Source organism: Cryptomeria japonica, chromosome 8 (assembly GCF_030272615.1).
Source record: "Cryptomeria japonica chromosome 8, Sugi_1.0, whole genome shotgun sequence".
Lineage (NCBI taxonomy): Eukaryota > Viridiplantae > Streptophyta > Pinopsida > Cupressales > Cupressaceae > Cryptomeria > Cryptomeria japonica.
The window spans coordinates 476,920,812-476,945,993 of record NC_081412.1 but is presented as its reverse complement, the minus strand read 5'-3'; the positions used below and the strand labels follow the sequence as shown (position 1 = coordinate 476,945,993).

Genomic DNA, 25,182 nt, shown 5'->3' with positions numbered 1-25,182 from the left:
TTCCCTGTGGATAATATGGAGTAGAAAATCTATGTTGGATATGAAATTGTTCAAATAGCTCCTTCACATCTTGATTCTTAAATGGTCTTCCATTATCAGTGATAATGGTCATAGGAACTCCATAGCAACAAATTATATAATTCAAAATGAATGATGATATTTGTTTTCCTGTCACTGTTGTTAGAGGTATTGCTTCAATCCATTTAGTGAAATATTTAGTAGCAGTCAGAATAAAATTATGCCCATTAGAAGATGAGGGATTTATCTTTCCTACCAAATCAAGGCCCCATTGAGAAAATGGCCATGATCTTGCCATAGGATATAAGTCTTGTGTTGGTGCATGAATGAGATTCCCATGGATCTGACATTGTTTACATTTCCTAGCATATGTGAATGAATCTCTCTCCATAGTAGGCCAAGAGTAACCCATACGAAGAAGTTTCTTAGCCAGTGTTAAGACACTTGAGTGTGTGCCACAAATACCTGCATGAACTTCGTTAATAACTTTCTCAGATTCATCTTGTTCAAGACATCTCAATAAAGTACCATCTAGACCTCGCCTATATAGGATATCTACAATAATAGTATAGCAAGAGGACTGACGGATAAAATTCCTTTTCTGATAGTGGGATAGGTCAAGAAGAAGGATATTCTCTTTTAAGTACTGATAAGTTTGACCGTATAAGGATTGATTGGTTCCTGATATATGACAAATTTGGTAGATGTGTTGGGATTGAATGGTAGAGGTCAAGATATCTTCCACGAGGAATTCGTAACGATGTTTATTCTCTTGATTTTGTAAGAGATATTTTATTGTAGCCATTGCATCTAATTCTTTATTCTCATTTCTTGGAATCTAGGTGAATGATATTTCTTTAAAGTGTTCTTTAAACTCCTCTACCGGTTGTTTGTATGGCATGAGCTTGTCATCCTTAGTTTGGTAATCATCATTTATTTGGTTGATGATAAGTTGTGAATCACCATAGACATGTAATTCTTTGACATTCCATTCAATGGCCATTTTAAGCCCAATAGTCAATGCTTCATATTCTGCAGTATTGTTGGTGCATGGAAACCGCAATCTATATGATTTCGGAATTGCACGTGTCCCTGAGATGTGATGAAAAAGATTCATGCGGCTGATCCATATTCTGTGTAAGAACCATCAAAGTACAATTCCCAAAATTTTGTATTTACTATCAGAATGTTTGCATCAAGAAATTCAATGTGCAAAGGCATGTCATGTTGTAAAGGTGCTTCAGCCAATTGATCAGCAATGACCTGTCCTTTTATAGCTTTTCAATCAACATACTCTATATCAAATTCACTCAGTATCATAATCTATTTGGCCAATCTTCCTGTCAAGGTTGACTTGCTCAATAAATACTTTAGTGGGTCTATCTTTGCTATTAGTTTCACGGAATGAGTCAACATATAATGTCGCAAATCCTGAGTTGCAAACACAACTGCTAGACATGTCTTCTCTATTGAGGCATAATTTAGTTCATAGCCAACAAGTGTTCTACTGATGTAATACACTGCTCTTTCTTTTCCTTCTTTATCATGTTGAGCTAGGAGAGCTCCTAATGATACATTTATCGTTGAGATATAGAGAAGCAATGGTTTCCCTTTGGTTGGTGATACCAATACTGGAGGATTCATAAGATATTCTTTTATTTGCAAAAAAGCTTCTTCACATTTCTGATCCCTTATGTAGAAGATGGGCGAAAGGATGACATCTATCTTCTAATTGAGAGATAAATCTCCTGATTGATTGCAATATTCCTTGTAAAGATCTCAATTGACTTATGTTCCTAGGTGACTCCATTTCCATGATGGCTCAGACCTTTTCAGGATCTACTTCAATTCCGCGAGCTGATATAATGTACCCAAGGAGTTTTCCAGAGGTTACTCCAAATGCACATTTCTTTGGATTTACTCTCAACTGATATCTTTCTAGCCTGTCAAAAATCTTGCTTAAGATATTCAAATGTTCTTGTCTTGTATGAGATTTTGCAAGTATATCATCTACATAATCTTCCATAAATATATGCATCATATCATGGAAAATTATCATCATAGCCCTTTGATAAGTTGCTCTTGCATTCTTAAGCCCAAATGGCATAACAATCCAAGAATAAGTTCCCCATGCACAGGTGAATGTTGTCTTTTCTTGATCTTCAAGTGCAATTCTTATTTGATTATATCCTGGAAAGCCATCCATTAATGAAAACATCTCATGTCCTGCTGATAAGTCCACAATTATATCAATGTTTGGTAGCGGGAAATCATCTTTGGGACATACTTTATTCAAATCTTTGAAATCCATACAGACTCTTATGCTCTTATTAGGCTTTGACATTGGTACAATACTTGAAACCCATTCTGGATAAGCAACAGGTCTTATGAAACCCACATCTAATAGTTTCTTCATCTCAGTTTTTACAAGAAGAGCAATGTGTGGATGCATCTTTCTTAGCTTTTGCTTAACTGGTTTTGCTTTTAAATCCACATTAAGATGATGCATGATAAGATATAGATTAAGTCCTGGAATGTATGCATAGGACCAAGCAAAATTTATTTGTCTTTTTTTAAGGAATTCCATGTATTCTTTCCTCTCTTCATCTAATAATGAGGTAGCTTAATGAAGTATCTTAGTATTCTTTGATGTACCAATGTTTACTACTTATGTTGGTTCTATTAGGATAGCAGATCTCTCCTGAAAATATTCAAGAAGAATTTCAAACTTTCCATCTTCTGGCACCTCAAAGAGGTTTTCACCATCAGATACGTCCTTTATTTTCTCTTTTGATTTATCTAGTGTTGCCATGAAATGGTTTTCAACAATAGGTCTCTTTCCTTGTTTTATTTCAATTTTGTGACTGGAAAGTCTGGCATTCTCTTGACTACAAGAAAGGTTACTTGATTCTGCAACGAAAGATATCTTAGGTGTTATAAGTTCGATAGCATTAAGATACACGGCTAAGTCGTGATCATTGGAAAAGACATCTAATTCAAGATTTTCTAAATTATCCCATTCAATTAGTTCAGGATGAAGAAGGGGTAAGTCATAATCATTGTCATCGTTAGGTACTTCAAAGTTCATGACATAATGATCATAATTTGGCATAGAGTAGGTAATGTCATAGATCGATTGATTTTGAGAATTGTCTCTCCCAAGTGTCTTCCAATCATTTCTAACCAAATCAGTATTAGTATTTTGTAGCTCACACTCAAATGGTTCTTCATCTGCCATTTGTCCCTTAAACGAATGTATTATATCAACACACACGTCTTTAATACTGCAAATTCCTTCTTGATTATTTTCAATGACTTCATTTGCATTTTGAAGTTGGCATACTTGTATACATGATAAAGAGGATTCTTTTGCTACATTTTGTCTTCTTTCAAACTCAACTTATTCTGGACTAATAATCAATCCTACTTGACTATTTCTTAATTCTTCTATGGTTCTGCTACATCTTGATACATCTTGTTCCTTATTTGATAAAAAATCTGATATTTCTAGATGCTTGATCTATCTTTGTTTGTTCTTCGTGTGGCGTTACTTCTTTGTCTTTGGCATTCCCTTTCCTCTTTTTTTTTTATATGCCTCTTTTCTCTGGATTTTGAGTTCTTCTCGTCTTCTTTCTAACTCCATCTTTTGTTTTGTAATAGACAAGTCTTCCTCTGTAATAGTTGTTTGTTCTTCAGTGTTTTCTTTACTTGATGTACTAGATAAGACATCTAAACCCCATTCATACTCATTTGAATTTGTCTCTGAACCATTGTCTAGGGATATACCACTAGTATGGTGCAAAAAGTTCTCTAATTTCTGCCATCTCTATTTTCACTGCTTCTAGAATATCTTGCTCAGATTCTGCATTTTCTCGTATTTCTTGAACTTGTTGACAAGATTCTTTTTTGTCTTTGATGGTAATCTCTTCTTCTTTCTTTTCATGTTCTTCTTGTTTCTTTTATTTATTGGTTACTATTTTTGTTGCTTGATGTAGCTTTTATTGCCAATTTTCTTCTTTAGAGATTGATTTCTTTCTCCACTTTGATTGTTGATAATTATGGTATTTTTTATTTGACTTTAGATATCCAAGTCCTGACTTATCTTCTTTAGATTGTGAGTGGGGACAAATTGGTTCTGAAATACCTTGATATCCTTTACCAATTGGTCCTTTTCCTTCATATCCCATTTTTCGCATGATTTCATAACCTTTGTCATATTGTTTTATGGGAATACTAACTTCTGTAGTTGTTTCTATAGTTTCACTTTCATCTCTGTACAACCAACCAAGAATGTCCTTGTCTTCGGTTTCTTCATCAAGAGTTCCAACTCTAACAAATATTTTGTTAAACATATCTTTTGATCTCCCTGAGGTCTTTGATTGGATATTTGTAGGCTTTTGATATGACTTAGGGGAAAGTGGACAATTATGCAAAGAATATTTCCCCATTCCTTCATCATTTAATTTGATCTTTTCCTCAAAGGTTTCCCATAACTTTTCTTGAATTTTTTTGGTAGGATATACTAATTCTCTATTATGTGGAACTCTTGTATCTTGTGTTGGCTTCAAATTATTGCAATATTGGCTAGAGTCTGCAATTATAGTGATTTCTTGTCCTTCATGAGGAGATTTTACACATTGATGATACATAGAAAGAACTGCTTGCATATTGTGAATCCATGGTCTTCCTAGAAGAATGTTGTAAGAGAGGTTCAAATCTAAAGCCCGACACAATGTATTCCTTTCCACAGGTCCTATTTTGATTGGTAACACCACAGTTCCTTTAGAAGAACGTTCTGCTTCATCATAAGCCTTAATGGTTATTTTCTTCTTTGGTTCCACTACATTTTTTGAATATCCCAAAGCTTTTATCAAACTCAATGCGCAAATTTTTAAGCCGACTCCACCATCTATGAGTACGCATTTGACAAGTTTTATTAATGGCGACTTCAACATGTAAGGGAGCATTGTGAGGATATTGTAAGGATGCATCATCATTTTCAGAAAATGATAGCAATGAGGGGCTATAAGGTGTCCCACCATGTTTTGGAACTGATCTATAGCCAAGTCTTTTGAAACTTTTGTTTCCACTAAATCTTTTTCCAAAATTTCCTTATGCATAGGTGAAACTTTGAGAAGTTCCAAAATTGATATTTGAGTGGGTATTCTTTGTAATTGCTCTACTAAATTGTATTGTTGTGAAGTGGATGTTGAGTCTTTTGTTATACCTGGAAAGGTAACCTTTGCTTTGCTTCTCGTAATAACATTGATTGGCTCTGAAGGTGGATTATCTTTAACAATGATAACATTTACCACATCATCATATGTATAAGTGTAGTTCACTTTGACTTTTTCTTTGTCATCTTTTAATTGGGATGGTTCACATTTGTCATAATTTGGAAGTGGAGTTTTGAAAGCTAGGTGTGATTCACTTGTCTTGTGGCTATCCACTGTGATAGTTCCATTATCAATTAGATCTTGGATAAGGTGTTTCAATCTTTGACAATCATTTGTTTGGTGTCCTTTATTCCGATGGTAATTACAAAAATGATTGTCATTCCACCAATTAGGCTTGACTGGTGGTTCATAGCTTCTTGCTTCTGGTAACACAATCAGTTGGTTGGCAAGAAGAGTTTTTAAAGCTGATTCCAATGGCTCTCCAATGTTTGTGAATTTCCTCCAAGGATTGGAGAAGAATGACTTGGTTTTATTATTTTCTTGATTGTTATTGCTTGGGATTTGACTTGATAGATTAAAAATTGGTTGTTGTTGTTTTGTAGCACTATTATCATCATTTCCTCCATTGCTGACATTCCTATTCTTCGACCAGAACTTGGGTTTGTCATTGTTGCCATTGTTGTTGTTGTTGTTGTTGTTGTTGTAAGAATTATTGTAAAGTTTTAGCTCTCCTTTCTTTACCACCGGGTTCTCTATTTTCATACCATTCTCAATCATCTTGGCAAAGGAGGGAGGACATTGCATTCTTATTCGATAACTCATTTCACTGATAAGATTATCAATGAATATGTCCATTTTTTCTTGATCAGGCACATCCCTTGGATACCTATTAAACATGTGTTTCCATCGTTGTAAGAAGATCATAAAAGATTCACCATTCTTTTTTTTAACATTGCATAAATCTAGCATTGTTATCTCATTCATTATATTGTAGGAGTATTGTGAATAAATTTATTCACTAGTTCTTGAAAAGATTTGATTTCGGATGGCAATCTTGAAAACCACTCCATTGATTGTCCATTTAAACTCCTAGGAAAAAGACGCATTAGGTAAGTTTCATCATGAGCAAATTCCATACTCATAGTACAAAATTCCCTAATGTGATCTTGAGGATCAGATTTTCCATCGTATTTGTCATATTTAGGGATCTCGCAATGTTGTGAAAATGGTACCATATTCAAATTTTTATCAAAAGGATATGGACAGATATCTTTCAATGAATACTTCTTGGAGCTTGTTCCATTTTTCATATCTTGCATCTATTGTTGTAGAGTTTTCATTTGTCGAGTAAGATTTAACAACGGATTATCCATATAACTTCTCTTTATTTCTTCATAAGTTCTTTTATCACTACGCTCTTTTCTTGTATCATCACGTTCTTTTCTCGTCTCTTCATGACTTTCTTTGTTTACATCTTCGTTATTTGGATCATCTGTGTTGTGTGTGTTACTTGCCTCCGCATCTTGTTTTAAGCTTTCTATGTTAAAATCTTGTGGCAATTGAGCTCCAAATTTTGCCAATATCAAGAGATATTTCTCTTTTTGTTTTGCCAACAATTTTTTCATTAGCCTATCAAATTTGAAATCTTGCTCAAAGTCTCTAATGGTATTATTGACTGCTTCTTCATCAACAACGGTATACCCAAAATTTTGGAATACACGATTATCTTCTTCCTCCATTTGTTTTTGTTGTTTTCTAAGTTGTTCATATTGAGCTTTGGTCTAAACTGGCGTGTGATAATTTCAAATAAAAAAAAAATTCCAAAGGACAAAGTCAATAGGTGATTATTGGTTTAGGAAGATATGCTTTGTTGATTTTACCACTATTGTTTGTTTGTTGTGATAATGCGTCTCTTTGTTGAAAAACACGTCTTTGCAAAATTTCTTCGTCAAACTCTATACTGCAGCCACATAAGTAGTGATGAAAACGGTGTAGGAATGTCCTATGTTTTAATAAGATCTTGTGATTGATATACAAGAATCTTATTCTTTTCTGGGTAGCTTTATAACTGGATTTTCTTTTCTTAAGGTGATACTTAAAAGTCATATAAGCATCTGACAGTTTACAAGTTTGTTTGATTCCAATGTTGGTGCAATTCTGATTTTGATATGACCTAGGTTCAAAATAGGAAAGATATATCCAAGATGATGAACATAGGATAAATTGATCCAGCTTCGTGATAGAGGATTTGATATATCCTGATGAGAGACTTGACAATGATGTTGATCTTTTGCACTTAAGATGTTTGAATCAATAGCTTGTTGAATGTTTATGCTTATAGAAACCTTTTGGGAATAGCATGTTGGATTAGTGACCCAGTTGTTGAACTAGTTTGAAAATGTGTGATAGTTTAGAGACAAATCTACTCAAGCAGTGTTTTGATACTGATGTCTTGAACTTTTAGTTTGATCTGGTGTTTAAATGTTGAAAAATCCTTTGTACTACCCTTTTGATCAATTTTTTCGGGAATTCATTGGATTTTTGCTCACTCTTAGATAATGATTTTCTTCAATTTTGACCATTTGGAACATGTTACAGACATAGAAGACACAATGTTTAAGAAACAAAATGCTCAAGCAAGTACAAATCTTATGGCAGGCTGAGACAATAATTGTTGAATCTCACATGGGGTTTCCCCCAAGGCTACGCTATTCAAAGCGGATATTTTAGATGCTTGACCCCACTGGCTCCACCCTCAACACTCACTTCTTTAGGGAAGCCAAGCACCAGTTTCCATGAAAACTCCCCATGGAAAACTTTATATCTCTACTAAGAATCGTATGTGTGTGAGTCGCTTCAGAGGTCTGACCTCCTGCGTCAACAACTAGAAGGATTTTGGCAACTAGTACAAGTGGTTTTAGTAAGGGCTTCTAGTCATGTGGCCATACATGCGACACTTTCAGCTCTGTAAATACTAAAGGTTCCCAGCCTATAGAGGTTATGCTCCATAGGTTTTATGGGGAAACATAGTGTCGGTATGAACTTATCAGCACATGTTGTTTGGGACTTTCGTCACAAACACAATTTATTTAGAGTGGATTGGAAGGACTCGATATTAGCCCGTTTCCACTTTAGGTCGTTCCCCTCTCACTGGTCCCCTCAAGGAAGCTCGGGAAGGTAGGCCCTCTAAAGGTTATACATAAAAGAAAGTAGGTTTGGTTTTCTGATCACCATATAATGGTGAGAGCATACTTACCTACTACTTTATCAAGCACAGAAAACACAAGTCCATTTTAGCTTTTGTAACATCTATGTGCAACTATTTTAAAGAATTTACTCAAAAATTCAAGTTGCATGTTGCTAATTTATCCCCCTTAGTTAAGCTAAATGAACATGACATGATCTGTTACTTTCCAAATTAGAACTCTTAATTAACTAGGTGAGGAAATGCATGAAATTTGTTTTAAAATAACCCTGCACATGCATGTCAGTAGTTTGAAAAATTTAAGCTCTTGGACATTCGAACCTACAAGGAAATTCTGTTAGTTGCAAACAAAAACGTTGTTTTAACAAATGTGCTATCTTTCACCTCAAAAGCGCTAATCTACAGGGCAAAAAAGCTAACCTGCATTACAAAAGCGTTGCTTTGTGGACTAAGAAGCGAGAAATCTCTAACAGAAGTTTTAATCGAACTGACAAATGCGCTAACCTATAGGACAAAAGCGCTAACCTAAAGGACAATAGCGCTAACTTGAAGATTAAATGTGTGGATTCTCGGACAAAAACGCTAACCTACATGATAGATGCACTAACCTGAAGGACATATGCGCTAACCTATCAAACAAAAGCGCTGTCAGAATTCACACATGCGTGAATCTACATTACAAATGCGTTAAGTTTTCTTTTGCGAGAATAAGATAGGATATTACAAAGATGAGTTTGAGGCCTGAGCCCCACGATGGGCGCCAAAATGTGTCGACTTGAATTTCATCATCAGAATACTACCTGCAACAAGTTAGTTTCACAAAATACAAAGAAAATTGTTATAGGAAATCCAAATTCAACCAATGAAACTACATGAAATACATATTAAAATAAAACATTATTTTTACCTTCATGGTTTATGTCTCATTGTGTCCTAACTCCACTATTCCTGGTTGCAGATGGTGTGCTCTCAAACAAGCATTGATAGCTTCCAAGATGGCATATGAATAATGGACCGATAACTGATAGTTCACTAATGCTATGATATGCAATGCTAAATGACTATGCTAAATGATTATGCTAAAATGAGAAATGGTAATTGCTATTTGCTTCAAGATTAAAACTCACGGATGCATAAGTTTTTCAAATGATTAGCTTGCAAATTTACTTGAAGTCTAACTCTCTCTCAACTAAAACTCTTGATTTTATAGACTTTGAGAGGATAAGATGATGTGGCCCAGATCAATGGTCATGATCAGATCTGCAGATTTGGATGGCTGTGAGCAAAAGTGAAGGTTGAGACAATGGGGGAAGGAGAAGACAAGTGTCAATCATCTCACCTTGACTGGGTTGCTGACTGAGGGAATATAGGGATGGTTGGAGAAAATTTAAGCATGAGAGAACAAGTGGACTCAAGTCCTTTCTAAGACGTAGGGATGTTGGAGAGAATATAGTAGAAGGTTATGAAATATGTGTGCGTACACAATATTTCATTAAATTTGGAGGTTGGAGATAAATGATGAATTAATATTTAAGAAATATTAATTTCTTTAGTCACATGATGGATGAGTTGGCAAAGGGAAGATGAAATGGAGAGGGAACGTGAGTTGGAAAAGGGATTAAATAATTTAAAAATTATTTAATATTTGAGACTATAGGATAGAAGAATAATCATTAAATATTAGATATTCAAATGATTGAAGGAGATAATTAAATATTAAATATTTAATTAATTGATGAGAAGAATAATTAAATATCTTAATTAATAAAATATTTCAATTAAATTAATTAATAGAAAAACACGAAATGAATTAAATAAATTAATCTTTTCAAATTAACTATTTAATAGAAAAAATAAATATTAAATAATAACCATTTTTATGTGTATACATTTACATATATTACTAATTATTTATAAACTAAATTTTATTTTAACCAAAACATTAGAATAACTAAACCATCATAAAAAATTAATATGAGTGACCTTCAAATTCCAAACCTAATGTGGTATCTCTTCCAAACCTCTAAGATGGGGTGCTACAACTAGAACTCTATGCTTCAAATTCCACCTTTAATGTCACTCCAATATAGAACTACTTTCTGCCATATTATTGCTCTAAGAACTATTCTGGTGCGTCAAACCTACTACTATTTCACCAGTACCCATATGCATATTAGCAATCCACGATAGTGACATTTCCTAGTTTCGTTTTATAAAATATATTTGTTATCAAATTTGTTTAATATGCCAACTATGGGTGCCTGTCATTCACTAGAAGGCAGACTCATAATTGCTGGAAATTGCTGAGCAGTTAACCATGTCAGGAAGCACTCGCAGATGTAAGGCACAGGTGAAATCATTTGTTCAAAATGGCAGAAAAGGTCACCATACCAGAAGAATCAGCATAATGGTAATGCATTTACTTTAGATACATGCCAAAAAAGGTCACCATATCATAATTATAGCATGATCAAACAAATCAATCTTAAAGTCTATATAATTTATTAACAATTATAATCTTCATTGATTTAACAAATTTGTGATACATAAAATTATAAAGATAAATACTCATCATTACATTTCTACAAATAAATAGAAATATTTGAATGTTCTTAGGACAAACACAACCCCTCAGTGAATTAAGACATATACACAATTTACCAAGTACTTTCATGTGCATTGATACACACGATATCCACAAATACACCATCAAAGGTATCTAATAGGGACACATCTGTTATCGACAACAATGAACCACCATGGATAGAGACATACACTAACTATCATCACAAGTAGTTCATTAGACACATTTATTGTAAACAACAATAACCTCAAAAAAATGTGAATAAGGACACACCATAATATTCAGAAGCACGCCATTCAAATTATGTATAGGGACAAACAAGCTATTCATAAGCATACAAATCTATCTCTTACAAACGGTCAGTCTTAAACCACACACTAAGCAACATATTAAGTTTAGAGAATGTCAGTCAACTCTGAACGTTTAACACTTTCAAGTCTAGAAATCAAAACTTAATGTGTATGATTTAAACAGTCCACTTACAGACACACTATCCACAAGTACAAAAAATACACTTGATATAAAACAAGAAAACAAAAAGATCTGATGCCTCTCGAACGATGTTATCAATCTTTGAACAAAAAGATAACTCAAAGTGAGAATGATCCTCAATCCTCTTGTTGGTCCTAAAATCTTCTCTTCGAACACTCAGATTCTATCCATCAGAAGCAACATGAAAATCATTATTGATATCTCCGCATAGAAATTAGGGTGTATAATTTAATCCAAATTGCACCCATTAGAATGACAGGTTTTGAATAATATGATAGGTAAGAAGTCTCCAAAAGTGAAAAATAACTCCAAATTCCTTCAACATATGGATGCACTGGATGACATGGTTTTAAGAAAACCAACGTCTACAAGTTTTAAACTTTCGATGCCTACTGCGTACCTAAACATTTCTTAATATGTCTGATCTGTTAATATGAATGGTGTGAACTGTGTACCAAGCATCTCTATCTATCACTTATGGCTTCCATTTTTACATCTACATGCAAAACAATCCGTACATGCGTATGTCCTGTAGATCGTTCCAGCCAAAACATATATGTAGCAAATTACAGAACCGTTTTAAAAGAATTGTCCCCTGCTTCCTACTCTTTAATTCACTTAGTCTTCTGTACAGACAAGATTAGTGGCAACTCAATAGATCTCAACAGAGATGTCGCCACATGTATAAACAAAAGACAATCACTGGCCAAAAAAAGACACTTCATCTACTTCACATGCCATTGAAATATTGATGAAAACAACCCTACACACAATCTGTTTAAATGAGTTAGTGTTGTCTGTACCTTGTGGAATGAAATAGAATTTTTTTATAGTTCATGAAATCAAATAATCAATTTTTATTTTGTAGATAGTGCATAACATATGAGTCTATTTCGTATTCCCAAAATGAAAGAGGCATCTAATTATGCTTATAATATGAAGCATACGTACCATTTTGCTTATAAGATTTGGATTTTTTACCTCTCTTTCAATAATAGAAATTCTCCTAATGACTTTTATGAGTAACAATATAATACAACAACGATTGACAAAACAATACAAACATTTCTCCATTATCAATGTATTAGAAGAAGTGTACTTTTAAAAAGGAAATCAAAACTAAAACAAAACTAACTCCTATCTAAACTGTCTATAACTATCTACTTGTTAATTAAACAATATTTGCAAAAATAAACAATGTTCATTATTCTTTCATGTGTTAGGCACATTAACAACTGGTTTTGTGGATCTCTATAAATGTTGTATGATACTTTCACAAGCTGCTCTTGAGAGGAATAAATGAATTCCAAAAATCTTAGGCAAATTTAAAGAAGGTTCTTTGTACAAATCACAGAATACGTCTAGATCTCAACATACCAAATTGTATCACATAACTGCTAAAAAGCTCAAGCCAAAAAACACAATATGTGCTCGTATATAATTCATCCTTATTGCTTGGCATAGCTATTATACTTGGAGGGTATTAATAAATAGTTGAATGGTTAAACAACATATTCTAAGCTTTGACTTGTTTAAGTGATTTGTATGATAATTTTTCTTTTAGGGCCCACCTATTAGTGAAGCTTTAGATGAGACACTTAAACAAGTCAAAACTAATCAGCATCTTTAATTTTAGTTCTATTTTTCATATGTATGTTTTATACACCTTTTCTACATATACTAATATAATTAAAATATCTTTTAATTTTTATTAGACGTCTTATGTATTTATCTTATTTTTATATCTTCCTATTATTTCTACCCTATCAACCAATAACACTTGCTCACAAAACACTTAAAAAGTCAGTTATGATTGCCATCCTATATATTAAAGTATCATCACAACAAGTCTAGATAAGTTATGATAAATATATCATACATGGAGCATTTATTTAAAAGTTCTTCACACTTCAACCCTCAAACCCTTGTTGCATCAACTCTAATAATGAGTACCCCTAATGATAGACAGCTCAATTATAATAGACATATTAATCTAAATAATAATGGAAAGATTTTAAAGATACTTGGCAATTCTTTTAGGTTGGGAACGATGGCATTACCAAAAGGTGTCTAATAAACTTGGGTTGAATTGTATTGAACCTTCATGACTTTGGTGTAAATATTATCTTTTGGTTATCTGCATTAGATTTAGGACTGAATATGGACTTAAGTTATTAAACTTCAGCATCAGACATGAATATGTAGCGTAAAAAGTCTATTGCATGACCCCTAACAACATCAATATAGTGAATGATGTTTTCTTTCATTGATCTGTGTAAAGTGATTTATATAAGATTTAAAATATCACTTATAAACATCCAACCCCCAATACCTATAGGTATCACATTAATTAAATTATCATATTTCCCTCTAAGAATATATTAGATATAATTTAGTTAATTAAAAACTCTTAATATAAATATACATAATAAACTAGTCCTTTAGAAGTGAATTTGTAGAGATATCAATTCATGAATGATGCCATAGTATAAAGTATAATGTGTAGGAGTGAGTTGATAAAACAATAGGTTATAATAACACCTTTAGCTTTCCTTTATGTAACTATCCTAACTACAACTATTCACAACTACCTATTAACAATAATTAGTTATTTATTAATAATGACTTTCTCATAAAAAGACAACATCACTTATTGACTAACATTTGCTTACAGAGTAGATAATCTGTAGAGATATCAAATCATGAATGATGCCATAATATAAAATATAATGTGTAGGAGTGAGTTAATAACACAATAGGTTATAGTAACTCCTTTAGCTTTCCTCTATGTAACCATCCTAACTACAACTATTCGCAAATACCTATTAACAATAATCAATTATTTATTAATAATGACTTTCTAATAAAAAGACAACATCACTTATTGACTAACATTTGCTTACAAACATTAAAAAAATTACAAGAATTATGGTGTAATGTTTTTAATATTCAAAAGATATGCATATGTACATTACTATCAAAATATTACTAACACAATTTGAAAATTCATTAGAAGGTCCTAGTAACATGATTAAAATGTTAGCATTTTCTCTATGTACACTTAGATAACTTAGATCATAGGCTAATCATATTATGAACTAACTTCCCACATTTAAATATTTAAAATAGAGTTTATAAGATGTAGAAAAATAGCAATGAATCACTAAAAATTACTATTCCAAGATAACAATGAAGCATTTTAAGAAATCATTTTAAAACATTTAGTGATAAAATATTTGTTAATCCTTGAATTTTTGGAATTTCTTTTCTTTTAGTGATAAAATATAATTTCCTTAAGATACGGTTACCAGTATGAGGAAAATAGACATCATTTATAACATGTGTTAATCCCTTTATTTTGGAACATCTCTTCTTTTCGTGATAAATATAAATTTTTAAGTTATGGCCACATATTATGAGGAAAATAAATATATCATTTATAATATTTTTTTCCCTAGACATGAACCATCCAAGGTATACACTATATAATTAGTTGGACATACATTGCATCCCCCTTCTAAAATACCAACCGCCAATGATAACTTTAAGAAAGGACCCCAAAATTTTCTATAAGATCCTAGCAAATCTTAGCTAAGTGAATTAATTTTCATGATGAATCCTTTTTTCAAAAAAAAAAATCTGAGTAAATTTACATACATTGAAAGAAAGTATAAAATCTTGGTGAACATTGACTTAGTGCATTAATTATCATGGTGAATCATTTTTTTTAATGTCTTCTCATGGAAAAATAAATTAACTAAGGATAACCCATAAATTACATATTTTTCAAATCATAGATTTATAGGCATCCACATAATTGGTTGGCATATTACCCTTGTATATTCTTGCAATTTTTGGTAATGTTAAAGTGGGATCAAAGGGAAAAAGTCTACCAATTGGGTAAGGGGGTAATGCCCTCTCACAAGGTCTAGAGACAATGGTCTCAACACAATCCTATCATAATATAGATAGGAATGAGGGATGAAGCCTCTTGACACCAAGAAAAAATCCACTAGATGAGAAGGCATTGGAGAACATGTTGATTGAATATTTCAAATGTATCACACCATCAAAATAAGACTCTTTAATATGAATGAATCTTCAACTTATATAACCCCATTCATCAAATGACTCATTTTATTATGAGGGTTGATAAACACATTGTCTAAAATATTTATCTAGCCCACAATTTCTATTGGACTACAAAACTAGTTATGATCAACTTTTTGACCAATAATTGATCATAAAGTCCACTAGAAAATATGGGTTGATAAAAAAAAATCATGCAATCTAATACAAATTGTGGACTAAGAAAGATTTTAAATTGCTTGTGCTTATTACCCTAAAATAAAATCATTGCTAGGAATATATTTGTATTCTTTTCATGTTGTCACTAACGTCATCAATTAGATTATTTCATAGTTATTTTATCAGTAATTTTATTAAATTCAATTTTAATTTCATAAATAAGTTTGATGATTATAGTTTTTCACACATTCAAAAGTTTGAGATAATAAATATTCTTTCCAAACAACTTGACATAAAAAATATTACATAAATTTTAATGAATTTAAGGGTAAAGAAAATTTATTAATTAAATCAACATTTTTATGAACGAGTGTTTATATGACCATTCAAACAAAAGTATATATGACACGTTCAAAAAAAAAAAAAAGAAGAAGATGGAAGACTCACACGCTAAAGTCAAGATGAGTCAAGCCCAAACCAAAAAACCAAAGACAAATCTGGTATGCATTGATTCAAGCTATACCATCTCCCAACTAAAAAACACACCCACTTATTTTTCTTCTTATTTCTGAGTATCACAAGTAGGTGAAATATCTAGAGTCAATAAAGAAACTTGCCAAAATATATCCATTCAACAAACCCATGGTCATAGGCCTTAGGAGCAATATAATGAGGGCAACAAGGTTGATAAGAATTTGAGTGATCTTCATGTCATCCATGAGAAATGTGGTTGTATCTATAATGAAATCAATAGGGCTAGAGTCAATATAATCCTAGAAACTATACAAAGTGAATTACGCTAATAATAAAAAAAACATATATTATAGGATATGCTATTTTAAGTGCAATTTTATTATATTCCATTTGAATTCATATAAGCACATTAGAAGAAATGAAAGCCTTAGTATGAAAGAAAAAAATTAGTAGAATTCTTGTCCTTCCAAAATCTAAAAGATTTTCTACCTTGAAATAATATCTATGTAAAATTGGATAGATTTCTAGGAAAATGGTGCAAGAGCTAGTGGGGAAGTTTGCAATCAACACCACCAAAAAAATATTTTAGTTTTTGTTTATTTTTGTTTTGGTCTATCTTCGTCACTCAAGCATTCATATGATTATAAGCAAGAGCAAGAGAAAGGAATCCACATTTATGTTATTTGAATATATTAGTTTGGTATCTCTTCATCAGTGGTTTATGTTATTTGGAAATGTACTCAAAATGAGGAATCATAAAAAAAGCACCTGAATTACTTGAAGAGATCTCATCTTGTGAAGCACAAAGACTTCAGAAAATGCAGGGCATGGACAATCTAGATGGATGGCTTAAATCACACACACTAAGCTTTGACTCCTAGGCTTAAAAGTGTTAAAATACTCAGAATTGACTGACATTCTCTAGAGATAATATGTTGCTTAATGTGTGGTTTAAGACTGACATCCATCAATTTATGGAGAGCTTTGTCAAATGTTGTGTAGTTGTGACTGCCCTAGTAGACATGTATGCAATGTGAAGCGTAGACAAGGCACATGATTGTGTGACAAATTGCCTCACAGAAATATTGTCTCATGGATTTGAAAGACTACATATAGGGGAGAGGGACTAGTAGTCGTTAGGGCTAACTTCGTCGACATGTAGTTGTCACATGGAATATCATAAGACCTCTTTTTTTTTTAGAAATGTAAAATGGACACTTAATTGTCTACAACTAAGGTTTCAAGATGTGAATCATCATGCAACTCATCAAAATAACACGTCTAGTGCGAAGTGTCCAAAAAATGACTTTTTAAAAATTCGACCAAAACTTTCTAAAAATACCTAGTAGTTGAATAAAAAAATATCATTTGTAATTAGTACTATATTGTATTTTTATGTAAAATATAACTTATGTGCAACTTAAAAGGACCAAATCCCTATTAGTAATCATAAGTGTGTTCTATCTCTAACTTTAATATCCAACACCAAAGGACCAATAGTCAAACACAAAAAATTATTTGTTGTTTTTTGTTCTCCGGTTGGATAGGATTCCTTGCCTAACTGACTGTGTTTGTTTCTAACTGCCTTTGGGTTGTTGTTATTTTTTCCAACATCATCTCTCTTGATGTTGCTTGTTATATGTTGATACTTTTTTACTATGTTAAGGGTCAGCACCCTAGTTATCGTTGATTTACTAATAAAAAACATATTATTATATAAAATACAACTTATATTGAAAATAAAGGGACCAATTGTTGAACACTATAATCTTTGGAAAATCCCTCAAATTTCATGGAAAAAAATAAGGTATTTATTGTGTTCACCTTTTATAGTTGTGATAAAAGAAATTACTAATATGAAATACTCCAATGAATATACATTGCTACCCCAATAGTTGTACACACAAGAATAATATTTTTTCACTATGATAAGAGTAATTGTTTAGTGGGCATCTTATTTTATAAATGACACACTTATAGAGGATAGATATGATATTTTATTTGAAACAAACAATTCTTTATTTCACTTGTTGATGAATGTATTTATGCCTTTTTTATATAACATTTATAGGTTCTCTTGTGATCAAGTATTGGTCTATTTTGACCAACATTTGGTACTTTTTTTTATTTACATATAGATTATTTATTTATAGTACATACAGTATAAATATATGGCAAGACTGGATATTATAAGCACAATTGCTATAATGACTATTGGACCCTATACAACTACTGGTCGCTCTCCCCTATGCACCAAAAGGAATTTGAAACAACTTTAAAAAGTTTCAAGCAAATGATGTGGCCATAAAAACAAATTTTGCAGCCTTAATAGAATCCTTGCAAACTTTGTAGTAGCTTTGACCAATGTCAAAAATTGTTTGGTAAAGAGCATCGACCTCAACCTTTCGATGATCTTGTAAACATCGATCCATAGAAGAAAGGCAAACCATCATGGAAGGGAAGAGCAAAGGCCTCAGGGTTCAGTGGGAAGCTAGTATCTATTGGTTTGGTGTTTGTGAAGTTTTGGGTTTATAGGGAAGGATCGTATTGCATCAAAAAATTACCCAAAAGGACCAATGTAATGAGAGAGGTTTGATCCTAAAAGGCTTACGAACCCAATTCGATGAAAATGAAGTTTTAAGAAAAACTTAGAAAGTTTCCTATAAGGACCATCAAGATCATAAAATAGGTAAAGAGGATCATGTTTACTCCTTAATGTAAGGTTGGTAAAACTCACAAATAACACAATGTTTTCCACACGTACCAATTATTCATGTACCAGTACATTCATATATCACAGCATAAGTAATAATGATAAACAACTAGACCATAAGAGTTATATCTTTATTGATTTATCCAGAATATATCCATACATAATCTCCCTTGCCAAGGTTCCATCCAAACAATATATAGACCCGACGGTTGGCCAAGTTGCCAACAGTCACCAACTCCCAACTACTCGACGAGAACATCTCGGTGACTCAACACAACATAAACACAATTATATTTATTATTCTTACTAACATAAGTTATTTACCCCTAACATTACCCCCCCCAAAATGTAGTCGTCTTCCAGACGACTAAGACAATAAGAGCTGAAATATAAAACATAAACTAGGACCGAGAAGAGGGAGGAGGCATCCCTGTAGTGGTCGGAGAAGAAGGTTGTTGTCCGGTGTGAAAGTCTTAGGTTCTTTTCTGTTAGCAGTTGTCGTTCTTGTGCCTTCTTTTTCATGTGGGCAGCTTCCAACAGTTTCTTATCTTTTTGCTCCATCTATGAGGTACCGTACTGGCACCTCACATCCCCTGCCTCATCTTTCTCCATTGGTACCATACTGGCACCTGGCATAGCAGTACCTATTGGTACCATAGCAGTACCTATTGGTATCGTACCAGTTCATGTTGGTATCGTACAATACCTACTCTTGTTGGTACCATACCAGTTCCTACTGGAACCATACCATTACTTGATGACATTGTACCTATACCTGCTAGTACCATACCAGTACCTGTTGGAAATGTACCAATACTTGTTGATGTTGTACCAGTACCTACTGGTACTGTACCAATGTCTGTCGTACCAGAACCTGAGTCTGTCGTACCAATTCCCTACTTCGTCGTTATGTCTTTTCTTGGTACGACCTCTCCTGCCACTGTCTGGTCTACCGTACTGGTACCCTTTGTGCCTTATGCTACAAGTACAACCAAGCTGATCTGTGGTAATGATACCCGTCGTTGTGCTAGTGGTTCTCCTTCGTTTATTTTTCAGAATAGCACCCCTACTGGTTGTACGTCTCCCACGCGGTTGGCCACTGTAAGCGCTTCCTGCAGTACTAAGTGTGCTGAGGATAATTTCGGAGGTGTGAACTTTACCCTCATACTCTTCTATTGTTCTCGTAACCCTCCGTGTTGATCCTCCTCTTCCTGTTGTTGCGACTCTTCTTCCCCTTCATCCTTTGCAGTTGCGTGTCCTGCCATATGGAACCCCTCATCACCACTTTCCTGCTCCTCGGTCTCTTCCACTTCCTCCTATGAATCCTCTGTGTTGCTGACATCTTCGACCTCTATGGATGCATCCAATTTTCTTCTCTTTTTGGTCGGTTGTGCGGTGTCACCTAGTGTGTCTAGGTGGGTATAGTAGTACATGGTAGGTTTATTTGGTTCCACCTGTCCGCACGGTTCGAAGGTTCCCCACATTTCTAGCGGTACTTGCAGGCATACGACATCCAAGAATAGGTTGATGGCATGGTGGCACATGTATAATGTCTTGTGTTCTATCTTGATAAAATCATGAATTCTTTCCGCCAACAGTTGCCCCCAGTTGTACACTTTACCACACTTAATCTCATTCATTAACCCTATCATCCAAACGGCTATGTTGGATGCACGGTTGGCTCCTATGAGGTGAATTTTTACCAAGTCCATCAGCATTCTCCATTCTCCTTGGTGCGATAAATTCATGCTTCAACCCCCTACTGTCCGACCAGGCACTCTTCTATTATTCCTTTGTGAGGTCATCCGTGCATACCAAATCCATCAGCCATTTCTTTTTTCCCTTGGTGAGCTTCTTGGTTGGTTTCATTGCAGATGCCCCCTTCTCCGGTATGCCAAATACCCTCTTGAAGTCCTCTGGTTTGAATAAAACTTGTAACGTGCATCCCTGGAACTAAATAATGGAAGCCCTTTCCTGCGGGTTGTATCCAGATACCATAGTCTGCAACACTGGCTCAAAATCCTTGATGTTAAATGTGGGCATCTGGATGGCATGGTCCACCTGATCTTTTCTGAGGGAATCCTTTATCACATGGTCGGGGAAATTTTCCTCCCACCAGGTATGACATTCACTGCCAGTCACACTCTCAAAGGCTACATTCTCTGTCGTGATTCCTTCTGGATCCTTCTGCACTTTTGGCCTGATTTTGGCCTTCTTTTGGTTGTTGGCTAGATTTGTAGCTGTCATGGTTGCGCTACAACTGTTTTACCCTGTTTCCCTGTCTTTCGCCCATCCTTGGCTGTTATTATAATGATCTACCAGTATGACTCACTAATTGGTACAAACCATTATACTAGCTGTTGCCTCTCCACCATACGGATTGGTCTGTACACTTCCCTCTCCTGACCGTACAACCTCTTCAACTTTCACAAACTCTGCAGATAAATCTATATAGATGCGATGAATTTTCCAACAAATGCTTTCAATTTTATATGTTCATGTTCCCTACGTGTATGGACTTCCTTGTGTCGGCCTTCGTACGGTATTCTTCTTCCTGTCCGTACAGTCTTCTCCTCCTTTGCATCGGCAGCCATATGCTACTGTACAGACTTCTCAACTCATTGTACGGTCTGCAATGTACCCCGTATGAACTATTCTGTTGTGATTGTCGTACGCTGTGCTGTAAATTTCATACATCGTATGGACTGGTTTGCTGTGATTGGCACAAACCGTACAGGTTAGGTGTGATCATCGTACACCATATGGTGCATTGTTCTGTTGTCATTGTACACCGTACGAGATGTTTCATTGTACCTTGATTGCCTCGACTTCTGCTACATTTGTCCGCACAATCCATACACCATACAAATTCGATGCTTGGTCTTCACGCACCTCTGTTCGGGCAATTTGTACGTCATACAAATCAACCACTGGTTCCTTCCATGCCTCCTTGCACTTGTTCATATGGTCAGTTCGTACGTACAAATTTAATCTCTCCTTTGTGCCTGGCCATGCGGATCCTTGTCTTCTTCTTCTCGATTTCGTCCTGCTGCCAAGTCTGCTTCGATTTCTTCTCTTCAATTTACTAAGGTGACCCCTCAACTTCCTCTTTGCAGTAGGTTTATCTCGTTCAAACTGGTGTGCTGGTGTGACATACACCCGTGCCATCCCTTCCTGGTACCTACCATACTCTAGGGGAAATGACTGCTCTTTCGTATCACCGCTTGATTCCCCAATCGTGCATATTTGCAGCATGTGGCACTCTGGGTGGAAGACTTCGTAGTCCTCCATCTGCCAATGGAAGAGTCCAGCCAATGAACTAGTTCCATCTTTAGAGCATCCGTCTATTTCTAGCACTCCTTCCTCGTTGGGTTTCCTCGCTCCTCTGTCTCCTTCGGAACCCCACTCCCATCTATTTGAATCCTTCGAGTCAGAGTCAAATGACGCAAGCTCTTCACTGATGGACTGATTCCTCAGGTCAATCACATACTTATGGCCTTCACTTTCGATTGAGAGTGTATTCTTCTTCCAGTTATGATTGGCTCTAGCCATGATTAGCCACCCCCTTGCCAGGAGGGCCTCATACACTTTTCTTTCCAGTGGAATGACTACGAAATCCAAAAGGAATTGTTGTGTCCCAATCACTACATTTTGTTCCATGAGAGTACCGAGAGGTTTGATATCGTATTGGTCTGCACCAATGTGATGGAATTTTGGTGGCTAGTAGTACGTTGACTCCAGACCCGCCATCCATAATGGTGTTTGTGAGCTTTTGTCCCATTATGTCCACCTCCAGCATGGCAGGTTTGCATCCAATGCTTACCAGTGAGTATCATAGGGTCCATGGCGTCCATACCAGGTTCCTTCACCAAAGCCATACTATGTGGTTTTGTCATCGCTCAGTGTTCCTGGCCGACGGTGGTGTCACCGACTGCATTCGTCAGGGCCATCCTCAACTATGGCATGGCCTATAGGAGGTCGGATACCCGTACGGGTATTGTGGTCTGTAACATCTGCTTAATGATAGTTTTCTCTAGTCCTGACGGGAGTGGTGTACTGGCATCCGGGTGCGAGGCCCTCCACTCTTCTGCCATCGCACGTTCGATATCCACCCTGGCTTCCTGGAGTCTTTCCTTCTCTGTGCGAAGGTCAGGATACATGGCTTTTTGTTTTGCAAAATTGTGATTGCCAATACGCCTTCCCTCAATCCTTCCACCTCCAACATATTCACCCCTTTTTGCCTTGGACATTCTATGTCCTCATGATTCCCTGGACCACACCATTTGCATAGCAAACTTCCTGGGTCACCCCCGTTTTGACATTCCCATGCAAAGTGACCCCATTCATTGCACTTTCTACATTGAATCATGGGTCGTCCCTTTGCATCATATTGAATTCTACTCCTTGGCGTGTTATTATTGGATCTTTTGTTACCCTGTCGATTGTTTTTGTACCCTCCAAGAGAGGCATCAGAGTTTGTTGTCGGCTTCGGAGGTGTCGTTGGTGGTGTGACTTGGTCGGGTTGGGCGTAGAGCACTTGTGTGCTCTGTGTTTTCAAGTTGTATGGGCATTCCTTAATGGAATGTCCTATTACTTGGCAGATGTCACAGAAGGCCTTGAAGGGACAACTCCCCTTGGTGTGTCCTTTCATCTTGCAGTCGGTGCACCATATCTCCTTTCCTTCCTTGCCACCTTCTTTTTCAACCTTTAGTTCTTTCATCATTCTCATCATATCCCTTCAGAGTGCTTGCACGGTTTTGGACTCCCCGTCACTGTCTTCATCCATACTATCACCATCGCTCACCCGATGCTTCCCTCGAGATGTCTTATTTTTGCTTTCAATATCCATCGCACGATTGTATGCTTCATCATATGAGGGCAAGGGGACCACATTTATCTTTCGTCTGAGGGATGGTACCAATCCTTCAACAAACCATCTCTTCTTGAGGCCATTAGCTGGCTGGTTCTCCATTTTATTGAGCAGTTCCCTCAGCCTTCTGCTATATGCCCGCATGCTTTCACTTTTTCCCTGCTTGGTATTGTAAATCTCCGCCATAATTTCATTGTCGTCTCGTAGGAGTTTTAACTCCTCTTCGAAATCCTTCTTCAGACTGTTCCAGGATGTTTTATACTGGGCATCTAGGTCTGTATACCAGTCAATGGCTATTCCTCGCAGAGTGGATGGAAATGCCTTCAACCAGTAATCCCAATCGGCCTGGCCATTTGCCTCCCAAATGGTCACGCATGTTTTACAATGTCGTGTGGCGTGCTCTGACTTGTCGCCCATGAATTTTGGAAGCTTTTGTTTCTACGGGGTGTGTCTCATTGTTCTTTCCCAGAGGGTTTTATGTAGCGCTTGGAAGTGACTATATGTCAGAAAGATATTATGTGTCTGGGAGGTACCGTACGCTCTTGGTCTGGTTGGGCCCCTGTCCGCAGGGCTTTGGCCACCCTCGCTCCTATAGTCCCTCCTTCCCGGGGTTTCTGGATCTGACCCTCCTATTTTTATGCCCTTTGACAAGGACAAATTCCTGATGCCAGATAATGTTGCTTCAAAAATAGTGGTGATCTCTTCGTGTAGGTCCCGTGTCGCCTCCTCTCTTTGTTCAGAATATTCTGACGGGTTTCTCTGCGACTCGGCTCTGGAGTCCTCTTCACTTGACGTCGAGTATGGGACCTAGTCGATGAGATCTTCCTCCACTACATCTAGAAGTGGCAGGTTTCTGGCGACCTCGGCCAACTCCTTCCACGTACATGACCTTTATCTCTCCCGACTATGACTCCGACTCACACTCTGACTTCTGTTGTGTCTCTCCGAGCTCTTCAAGTTAGCAACCTCCCTTAGTCGTTGTCTCCTTTCAACCTGTTATTTTATGTGGCGAGATCTTCGTATAGTTCCCTCGTCTACTCCTTCGGTGGCAATGGTATGTTTGTCCTAGTTTGGTCATAGGGGTATCAAGTGCTAGAGGTATGGCGTCGACTAGCCTTCCTCTCCTCTTCCTCCCTACGGCTCCACTCCTTGTACCTTTGGAGTACTTGTTGCCGACGAAGTTCTCGTGTAGTTTCCTCCCTTCGGTCTTGAAGTGTAATCCATTTTTTGGTGAGTAACCTTGGAATACTTCGGAGCAGGTCAAAGACGGGAGTGCTGACGGTGAGTTCACCACATACCATGCCTTCCGAGAGGGCTCTCTCCTGAGTGTCTCTCTGCATGTACTGAATGACTGACATGTCCCACAACTCTACCAAGTCTGTTGTCAACTAATCCTCTCGT

At 35.7% G+C, this 25,182-nt stretch overlaps 1 protein-coding gene across 1 annotated transcript in view; it reads left to right on the top strand.

Annotated features, from left to right (window-relative positions):
- Window positions 1-20,111, top strand: part of LOC131857738 (uncharacterized) — a 35,867-nt gene extending 15,756 nt beyond the window's left edge. Inside the window, exons 3-4 of the mRNA XM_059210445.1 lie at window positions 19,407-19,479; window positions 19,595-20,111. Of these exons, the coding sequence (XP_059066428.1) occupies window positions 19,407-19,479; window positions 19,595-20,111 (590 nt within the window). The remainder of the gene's footprint in view (window positions 1-19,406; window positions 19,480-19,594) is intronic.
- The last annotated feature ends 5,071 nt before the right edge of the window (window positions 20,112-25,182 follow it).